The sequence below is a fragment of the Triplophysa dalaica genome, chromosome 1 (assembly GCF_015846415.1).
Source record: "Triplophysa dalaica isolate WHDGS20190420 chromosome 1, ASM1584641v1, whole genome shotgun sequence".
In the NCBI taxonomy this organism is placed as follows: domain Eukaryota; kingdom Metazoa; phylum Chordata; class Actinopteri; order Cypriniformes; family Nemacheilidae; genus Triplophysa; species Triplophysa dalaica.
Window position 1 is genome coordinate 32,148,786 of NC_079542.1, and position 10,439 is coordinate 32,159,224.

Here is a 10,439-nt window from a genome sequence, read left to right on the forward strand (position 1 = left end):
TCCATGCCACAATGCATTGAGGCAGTAATTGTTGCAAAAGGGGCCCAAACCAAGTACTGAATACATATGCATGCTGATACTTTTCAGAGGTCCGATATTGTTCGATGTACAATCCTTGTTTTATTGATTACATGTAATATTCTTGTTTTCTGAGATTGTGGATTTGGGGTTTTCATGAGCTGTAAGCCATAATCATCACAACTATGACAAATCACGGCTTGAACCATCTTGCTTTTCATGTAATGAGTCTCATATATTGGTTTCACCTTTCAAGTTGCATTAGTGAAATAAATGAACATTTTCATGATATTCTACTTATTCGAGTTTCACCCTGTATATTCATTTTGTGTTGAAAAGCTAAACTATATGGTACAGATTCGACTGCTATTGGTTGCAAATCATCCCACCTAGTGGCCCTATAGTGTATTAAAAATACTTTTTGAAGTGCATTGCAGATTTGATTTTATAAAAAAAGCGTATCAATTAAAATGATGAAAACAATGCAAATAAAAGCAAAGGTGATTACGAATGACCAATATACTTTTACGGTAAAATTATCACAGACCCAGATGTGGTTTCTTAGGGTCTGGTTAAGTCTTGCAATAAATATATCACATGCCTATCACACCAAAAATTGAAAGTGCATTTGAAAGTTTTTATTTACTGTGTATCATGTGTTTGTCATTGTATTTTTTTGTATTTGTTTTTTTCAGATCTTTGATTATCTTTGAAGAAAGGGAATCATATTTAGTTTTTGATATCCTCATGTGACTTTACAAAAGGAGATCAATAATGTAGTGATACTGCTTAAAAAGATACAAATGGTATTTCACCTCTAGAATATTTATGTTGACATCTAGTTCATTCACCCCGAGCAACTTCAAGCTCTAGCTATAAAAAAATTAATTGCAACTCCCTGCTCGCAAGAGTAAACAGGCACACAGGTACTTGACCGAGGTGTCACAGACTGTTTTCCTCCCATTTGTACTCTGCTGGACTAACATGATAAGGCTAACCAAACACTGCCATGTACACAAATCCTTGAACACGACCTTAAAGTTTAAAGCCGAAAATAAACCGTATATGTATTAATTCTTTGACTTTTTATTTTATAGCCATTTTATTTTCAAAATAGTGTTGTTTAGTATGTTGTGTTTCCTGGATGTCATAAACAGCGTCCTGATTAATTAAGAAGAATATGATAGAATATTGAAGAACAGATTTATTAAATTAGTTAAAGAATATTAATACATTCCTTCATGATCTTATAAAAGTGTTCCAGTCAGTGAATATTAATGAATCATACAGCACAATAAAATGAAGGGAATGACTGAAGCTCCTCCCACGTGAACTTTGGAAAGTCTTGACTGTGTTGAAGTATTCACAACTTGTCTGAGTGTTTCTTCTGTTTCATCTCACGCCTGCTTCTGAAGCTCTTCAGGTGAGTACCATTCATTCATTCATTTCTACTTAAATGAACGTCAGTGGGGATCATTTGAATGACATGATACACTTAAGCTTTGGGTTGTTGCCTTAAGACAGTATACAAAGTACTATACACTACAGTATTGTGTCATCTTTGATACAATAGTGTATAATAAAAGTAATATGTTTTATCATTTCAGTTTTATGTCTTTCAGTCATTTTAAATGCAAAGAAAGTTGAAACCTCAAAGTAAAGATATTTATGAAACAGGACCCTAATCATAACCTATATGATAAAGTAATATCCCAAACATTTTTAAATGCAAAGCATAGTGGAGTTTGAGAAGTTTGTAGTAATAAAACAAAAAATAAAGAATAGTTTTGCACATGTGGGAAGAGATGGATAGGGTTGAATTCTGCTTTACCTCAACACACATTACACATTATCACACCATTGAATCTCTGGGCGAGCTGACGTGTTAAAACTTTGGATGTTGTGCGGGGGAAGAATTTTTAAGAATCAAATTGCAAACATAAAGAAACTCAATATGTTTTATTGTTTTGGGTGTATTACAGTAAAGTTTTTTTTCTGTTTAAACAGGCTCTGTTGAGACAGTATTACCGGAATAATGCTGCTGTTATGGATAACATTGTCCTTTGCATGGCCTGGTATAGTACAAGCTTAACCTCACAAAACCTGTCGAGAATGTATCTTTGTTAAACCCTATATCCAAAAGAATAAAGAAATTATAACATTATTAATAGATAGAATGGGACCATTTAGATCATTTGTACTTTGAGGTTTTTTTTGTGTGTTTATGTAGATTATGATTTACACCAAAGAGAATAATAAAAATCAAAAAGACGATAAAATATGATGGGAAGATAATTCTGGGGGAAACAAATAAGGTCCCAATTTTTGTATTTATTGTATTTTTGTGCATATAATTATGCTTTTTAAATTGTATTTTTCAACTTGCAATTACACGTAAATAATGATATTCTTACCAAGCATTTTTGTCTTGTTTTTAGTAAAAAGACAATATACATGACAAAAAAACACCTAAGATATTTAGTCTTGTTTTATGAAAATTAATTTAAGAATTAGGTAAATTTATGTTAAAAACAAGCAAAATAATCTGCCAATGGGGTGAGAAAAAAAGTTGAATTTAGTTTGACCTTATTCTGAAGTATACATCATTCAAGTTTATTTTTCTAACTCCATTGCTAAATAATTGTGCTTGCTTTTACCATAAACTAACTTTTTTCTTATATTGTTTTTCATAAAACAAGACTAAATATCTTAGGTCATTTTTCTTGTCAAGTAATTGTATATTGATTTAAGAATGTTTAGATACAAAACAAGACAAAGAATGTCAATTTTTCAGTGTTCTTTTTAAGACTTTTTTAGTTTTCATATTCTATCATTTCTACTGATATCAAAAACTCAGCATTACACCAAAAATGTCTTGTTTCAGCAATGTGAAAGCAAAATTGTTGATATTATAATTATATAACAATAATAATGTAGTTATTGTTTTTGTTTAAGGTACAATGGGATTTATGATCCGTAGTGTTAAAGAAGGTTTGTGTCTAGAGGACGGTCTTCATAGTATAGTTCACTTAAAGGAATGCGACTCCGACTCGGATCACCAGCAGTGGTTCTGGACAGAAAAGTGGTACCTGGTAAACACGGGCACCTTCAGATGTCTCTCCTCTCTCGACAATGTCCAAGCCACTGCTTGTTATGGTGGTGACCACATCCAGTGGCGTTGTGAAAATCAACAGATTCTCAGCGTAAGAAATTCACTGGGATTGAGTGCAGAGAGGCGAAAAGTCAGTCTGGTCGCAGATCAACACAGGTGGTCGACTCTAGATGGGGGTGACATCTGTCAAAACAAAATAAGTGAGTCGAAATGTTTTACGTATTTCTTTAGTATAGTATTGTTTATAGTTAACTGAATTGTAAATGAATGCAGTGCAAATACTGTAGTGCACTTTACAAATAGTATATATTTATTATAGTAAGGTTAAAAAACTATAGTATCTTGGAATTTTACTGCAGTTAACTAGTTAATACTACATTTATAGTATATTACAGATTTTTCTTTAATGTGGGAATATTGAAAAAGCATCAAAATGAAAAAGGAATTACACAGGTCTATTTTTAAGATGATACATTATTTAAAATAAAATGAGTGTTTGATGCACCACATTCAATGAATGCTATTTATGCTTTTAATGACATTACAGGGCATTTTCACAATAATGATGATTCAATATTTTTGAATTTTGAGAATATGAGAGAAACGTTTTAGTTTATTTGCTACAAAAAGATGCAAGATTTAATGTTGTCAGCTCACACGCACATACAATGTTCCAGCTCACGTGACACCTGTATTACTTCTCACAGGATCCAAAAGACAAAGCCATGCAGATTTTGAGTCTGAGTTTGAAGAGCCGGATCACAGAATGACAGAGGAACAAGTGAAGTTTTTACAGTGGTTTTACCGCACAGAGGACAGTAAGTCTGACCCATTTGCTTTTAAAGGGACAGTACATGATACTTTTAATTCAGTGAAACACAAAACAGATGTTAGTCATGACAAATACATGCTAATTTTAATTTTAAATAGCATTGAAAAAAATACAAATTCAAATGACTAGTCTATAAACAAAGACAAATGAAGATTTCTTATGTAATGATGACAAAAACAACTGGCCCTAAAAATGAAAATTCTTGCCATGAAAGAAACACATCATCCTAAATTGTACGATAAGTGACAGGGTTTTACATCACAAGTAACGCTATTAACAATGCATAACATGGATATTAGAAATTGACACAAACATTTCTTGCTGATTTTGTGTTTTAAAGTAACATCATGGACATTTGCCATGCTTGGATTCGCTTTTCTGGGTCTTCTGATTGGTTGTATGCTGTTGGTCATGGGAATGATGGGCAACAGGTATGTAACATATTTCTGACATCATTGAGATTAAACAGACACAAGGTCGGTTTTCAAGACCACAAATTTAGATTGTAAAGTGAAACAACCATATTGGTAAATTTGAAGAAAAATGCTTCAGTTCATACTGAGATCTTCAATAATGTTGACTTTTGATCACAGACTCGACAAATCTGAGCTCAGTTTGAGACATTGTTGAGATGTCTTCTAAAAGTACATCCTTAACCTCAGGGATGTCTACGAGAAATCATTGAGATATTGAGAGGAGATCTCATCTGTGATCATTCTTTCATATGGGTATTTATTTTATAAACGTTGATTATTTGTCCATTCAAGGAGCAGAAAACAAATAGCCAGGTACAGGGCATCCACAAAAGTGATGGCAGTGAAACCTGAAATGGAGGAAATGCAGGTCATGACGGAGAAGATCACAGAAGAGAAAAACTTATCCGTTCCCCTCATGCAGAACAGCCATACAGAAGATTCTTTAAACGACAGTAAAGTCACAGATGAACTGAAGCCTGGAGAGATCCTGGTGACCTGGAAGGATGGCAACGTGTCCACGTTATATCCTGAACCCATAGCGGATGACAAGGTGGAAGAAGACCACATTGAGGGTCAAGATATGGAAACCCTCTGCCCAAACACCCACAATTCATCTATTTAAGTTAGACCTTTCAAAAACATCACGTTGTTTGTCATTTTTTATATATATATTAGAAGCGAAGATGACATCTTGGTTTATAGCCACATATATTTGGTTCTGTATTTCTCATTTTTATAATGAAAAATAAAGGTGCTTTAAAGGTTCTTCACAGTGTTGCCATAGAAGAACCATTTTTAGTTCCACAAAGGTCCAGTCAAATGTTCTTTAAAGAACCAGCTCTTTCATACTTTTTTATAATCTGAAGAACCATTTTGCACTACAAAGAACCTTATGAAACCAAAAGATTTTTCTATGTCATCGAAGAACCTTTTAAAGCATTTTTTGTGTGTAGTTCAAAACTTTGCTTTGCTTAGAATGGAAAGTTTATAGTTGGTAAAAGAGATCAAATGTTATTAAAAAAATGAATTACCAGAACTGTGTCATGTGATTAAAATGTTGTTTTGTTCCGTCCAATCAATTGTAAGTTCTTTTCCTATGTGTTTCTCCATGTGATATCATACATTTGGGAATTAAAATAGGGCTGTCAAATGATTAATCGCGATTAATCATGCCCAGAATAAAAGTTTGTGTTTATATGTCTGTGCATGTGCATATATTAATTTTGTATTTATAAACACATACACATACATGTATTCATATTTAGGAAATATTTACATGTATTTATTTATACGTTTATTAGTATGCAATTATTTTAAATATGTATAAATGTTTACAATTTTTTTCTGAAATATGTGCATGTATGTGTATGATTTTATAAATACAAAATAAATATGCACAGTACACATTAAACACAAAATTTGATTCTGGATGTTAAGAATCCAGATTTATCGTTTGACAACCCTAAATTAAAATAAATATTTTTAACTATAACTGTAAACAATACTTTAACGGTTTATTGTCACCTGAACTTTTCTCTGTTTTTGGCATGATTACAACAAAGTCCAATAATCCAGAATGTTTCACAACAGTCTGTATAATCAGAAATACCACAAATGTATATAAAAGTATCACTGTACATCTGCATTCCTTATAAATACATTTGTAACGTCAAGCCCAAGGTCACTATAGGGTCAAAATATTCAACTTTTGGGTGAATCCAATGACGCAGGTCAAGCGTCATTTATTTGTGCGTGGTTAAAGAACGAGTTCATTCGGTTTAAATCCTCTTCTTTTTTTTATGAACTATTCCTCAAAATAACTCCAGACCCTTTTTTGCGCCCGTTTATGCCAGCATGTATTTCTTCATGTAGATCAGAAGATGGCAGCAGCGTCAGAAGATCTTGAAGCCCTTGAGAAGGGTCAGCGTGGGAGCTCTGCGTTTGCTCTGAGCTCTTGAAGACTTCACCGTTACCAGTTTGGCCGTGGCTGGGGCGGGGAGCTCTTTATAACAGGCGGAGGACAGACTGATGGCGGCCTTGTCCTCGCTGATGAAGAGCGGACGGATGCTCCTCTCCGCCTCCCGTCTCACCTCCCGTACGGCCTCGTGAAAGATGCTCTGCACCGACAAAAAGTCAGAGCACGCGGAAACTTCAAAGAACAGACAGCCGAACCGCGAGGCCAGGGCCGCACCATCTGACCTGCTCACCTTTCTGAGAAAGAGACAAATAATGTCCATAAGGCCTTTCAACATCAAATACTGTTTGAGGCATAAAGTCATTTATCACATATTGACAAGTTACAAATACGTTAACCTGTGCAAATAGAAAAACAATACATTATGCAATATTGTGTTTTGGGTGTTCTACTGGTTCCTTTCTGTCCGATATAACATCCCACCAATAGAATCCATCACATACCAGTAGACATCTTTATAGTTTCCTTTACAACCAATACAATTCTCATTACAACCATTAAATCAATTGTGTTTTCGACAGGATTCTATTGTTTTTTTTTCAGCAGGGGAGAGATTTATGTATTTGTGAGAGATTAAAGTGGGTGGACAGTAGCATTAGATCTCCCTTGTGTCAATCTCAATCTATAATACATAACCACTTACCATAATAAATGGTACTGATTTATATAACATGTACAGTATTTTGGTCTTCAGTCTTTGAAAATAAAACTAGTTATATTAAACCTCAGTATCATGCAATATACACCAGTAAACTTTCCTCACGGTGCATTCAAAGATGGAAACGTATAAACGTTTTCATAAGCAAACTTACAGAAATTATGCCTATACACATGACTGAGATTTTGTGGAAAATGTCACTAGCTTTTTTAACCCATGTTTAGATAGCTTATGTTAAGTAACCTGCAATTGTATGTTTTGAACAGAGAGGGTGATAGAGAGTCAAAATTGCAGGTGACATGTAGTTTTATTCAAAAATGTGCTTTTATACTTATAAACTCTACAATGTATTTTTCCTTGAATCCAAAGTGTGTTACTGTAACAAAAATAAAAAAAAACTGGGTGGAATTAAACCCAGAAATTATCTTTAAGTAGAACGGAAGCGGAAAGGCTTGATTTCTACAAACAGTGATCAAATATAGTTAAGGAAGATCTTAGAAAACCTTTTATAAGTTTAAAGGAATGTTACAGCAGTAAAGACTGGGTACCAGCAGTCAAAGGTTTTGCTAAAAACGTTGGTTGGCAAAGAAGCACATGTAAATCTGTGGTTACGTAAACTGATGAATGATTGAAGACAGCTGGTATATTATCCTTTTAAATGCGATACTGCACACGGTGTGCAAAACCATCATTCCGATTACTGTTTTACAGTCGTGAAGATAAAGATCCAAATCCTTGGCTGGTGTTGGTCCTTACTGTTGTCATTTAGCTAATCACAGTTCATACATTCTCGCTGAACTAACAAAAATACATTTCATGTAAATGCACCGTTTCCTGTTATGTTTGGTTGCTTGGTTTCAGATTTTTCATAAACACTCACTCAGACAGGAATTTTGGCAGGTTACGACTACACAATGTGCTGAAATCTAGGAATGATTTCATTTACCTGTGTCTATCCATGTCCAGTTTGTTTCCCAGAAGAATCACCTGTGCCTCGGGCTGCAGGCCTTTTGTGTGCAGAGTCACAGTCTCCATGTACTGCTGGCAGATCTCAAAACTGCTCCGATTGTCAATGCTGTAGACGATAAAGAAGGCACTGGCCCAACCTAAATAACGCTCACAGTTCACCGGTCCATCCTGATATTGATAGATAGAGATATATTTTCAGTGCTTTTCTGCAAAGTTACATTTATGAGTTATGAATATGGCAGACTCCAAAATAAAACTCATGACCTGCTACAACAAGTGAGCATCAGGAACATTTGGCAAGTACTCATCATCTGATATGTCAGCCTGATCTCATGGGGATTCTTAACTATCTTACATAAATTTGTGAGATCTATGTCGAATCAGTAAGAAGGTAAGTGTGTGGAGTTTATTACCTGATCAGCAGTGTCCATCACTTTCACCAGAACCGGGTGTTGGTCAACCACCTCTTCAGAGGAATACGTGTCTTCTGTAAATAGGTCATAAACAACTAATGTATGTTTCTTGAAGAAACAAACCCCCCAAAAATTGTCGTCTTCAAAATACGAAAGATGTGCATCAGTTTAAGTTACACCCCAGTTGCTCAATGGTTGGTGCTTAATTTTTCGCCCCAAAAATCTCTCTTTTTTATCCAGTTCTTTGCTGTCATTGAAGTCCTGTTCCTGTCATTGAAGATTTTTTTCGAAAAGTAACTTTAAATAAAGTAATATTTTTGACTATAAGAAGAATATAGCCTATTTTACCCTCTTAAAAACAAAGGTGCTTAAAAAGATTCCTCACAGCGATGCAATAGAAGAACAATTTTGGGTTGATGTTGATGATTCTTTATGGAACCAAAAGGTTCTTCTATGGCATCAAATTACCTTTTGAAGAACCTTTCTTTAAAGAGTGCACTGTTGATACTATTTTTTTATAAAGACCATTGGCAAAGTCTGCTCATTTGTTATAAAGTAAAATTTGTTAACTAACCAAAAAATTAAGGTAAAATCACGGATCGCTTTCATATCTCAGTTATTTCTCATAGACATGAAAAACATCAGCGTCTCTCATATTTCCACTGAGAAAAGTGCCAGATATCTCACAGTCCAAATTAGAGTTTCCGAAGAGATCTCAACAATGTCTCAAACTGAGCTCAGATTTGTCAAGTCAAAAATCAATATTAATGAAGATCTCAAAATGAACTCAAACATTTCTCATCATTTCAGTTTTTATTTGTCCTAAACAAGAAACATCAGAGAATTGGTTGACATAAAGAACTCCATCAAATCTCCTGAGCTATGAAAAGGCTCAAGTTTTCATCTCCAGGGACATTGTGGGAAATGAATAAAAAACAGCTTGAAAGGAGAGAATAAACACTGAGGACTAAGAAAAGCCCTTTAGACCACACACATAGCCCCCCGTGTCTATTTTGGAAACTGCAGTAAGGTAAAATAATATCAGTTCAGTGTGGTTACAAAATCACAGTGGAATGCGTCTGTTAAAACAGCAAAAGCTGAGAAACTCACCAAGATTGGGATCATATTCACTGATGAATCTCTTTGTGAGGAACTTGACAGTAAGAGCTGTGGGACAAACAAACTTCCTGTAAGTCTCGTTTTAGAAATATTTCCCAACAGGATCTAAGGACACATTTCACTGCTCCTTAAAAAATAGTCTCATTTTAGAAAAGCATGATAGTTCACTTTTCATGGCGACTTTAAAGGTAAATTTTGATAGATCAAACCAGACCTGACTTTCCAGAACCCAAAGCCCCCAAAATCACAATGTTACATTCTGAAGGTTCATGCTCAGGAACTGTTACGATATTGCACGTTCTTGTTTTTCCAAACATCAGAGACATTCTGAAGGAAAGAGGAAAAGAGTGAAAGATCAAAACATTGAGATCTTTAAAGAAGAGGCTCTGAATTACACACGCTTCGATCTTCGGCTCATACCTGGATGATACTGACGTGTGATCTTTCACCAGTGCTCTCTGTTAAACAGCTGGATCTGGTTAGGTTGCAGTATAAACATCCTTTCCAAACTCAAAAACGTGTGTCCGGGATGGCTAGAGTGTTGTCAATCCGTCCGTAAAGTTATTTTCCTCGTTTTCCCAGTCGTGAAGCTGATGTTGGGTGAGGGAGGCTGAATGCTGACAGAACGATGGGATTCAGTGGGCTGGACTGTCCAAATCTATGTAGTGGAACCACCCCTTCTATGAACAAAAATAACCCTGTATGTTTGGTAAGCCACCAGTGAGCCACAGTCCTCATCCCATAAACCACTACTGTAAGCCTGTCAAGTCTTGATTGAAAGGGATAATTCACCCAAAATTTGGAAATCTTTCATCGTTTAAACACAAACGAAGATTTTTTTTTAACCAAACAACATTAAAGCCCATT

General features: G+C 34.9%; 2 protein-coding genes across 3 annotated transcripts; one reads left to right on the plus strand and one right to left on the minus strand.

Moving 5' to 3' along the window:
* Positions 1–1,338: 1,338 nt before the first annotated feature.
* On the plus strand, positions 1,339–5,635 carry si:cabz01068815.1 (solute carrier family 51 subunit beta). The gene is made up of 6 exons (XM_056757991.1): positions 1,339–1,441; positions 2,026–2,093; positions 2,974–3,330; positions 3,838–3,948; positions 4,303–4,393; positions 4,730–5,635. Exons 2-6 carry the CDS (start codon positions 2,054–2,056, stop codon positions 5,058–5,060), a joined length of 930 nt encoding a protein of 309 aa, XP_056613969.1. The 5' UTR covers positions 1,339–1,441; positions 2,026–2,053; the 3' UTR covers positions 5,061–5,635.
* A 138-nt stretch (positions 5,636–5,773) lies between these two features.
* On the minus strand, positions 5,774–10,181 carry rasl12 (RAS-like, family 12). Of its 2 annotated transcripts, none has more exons than XM_056758014.1 (6): positions 9,993–10,181; positions 9,787–9,899; positions 9,564–9,620; positions 8,454–8,524; positions 8,018–8,208; positions 5,774–6,649 (listed from the first exon to the last, which is right to left on the minus strand). In XM_056758014.1, the coding sequence occupies exons 2-6, from the start codon at positions 9,896–9,898 to the stop codon at positions 6,331–6,333; spliced, it is 750 nt and encodes a 249-aa protein (XP_056613992.1). In that variant the 5' UTR covers position 9,899; positions 9,993–10,181; the 3' UTR covers positions 5,774–6,330. The 2 variants fall into 2 exon arrangements, with proteins under 2 accessions (XP_056613992.1, XP_056613982.1); XM_056758004.1 differs by having other exon boundaries at positions 8,454–8,527.
* Between the last annotated feature and the right edge of the window lie 258 nt (positions 10,182–10,439).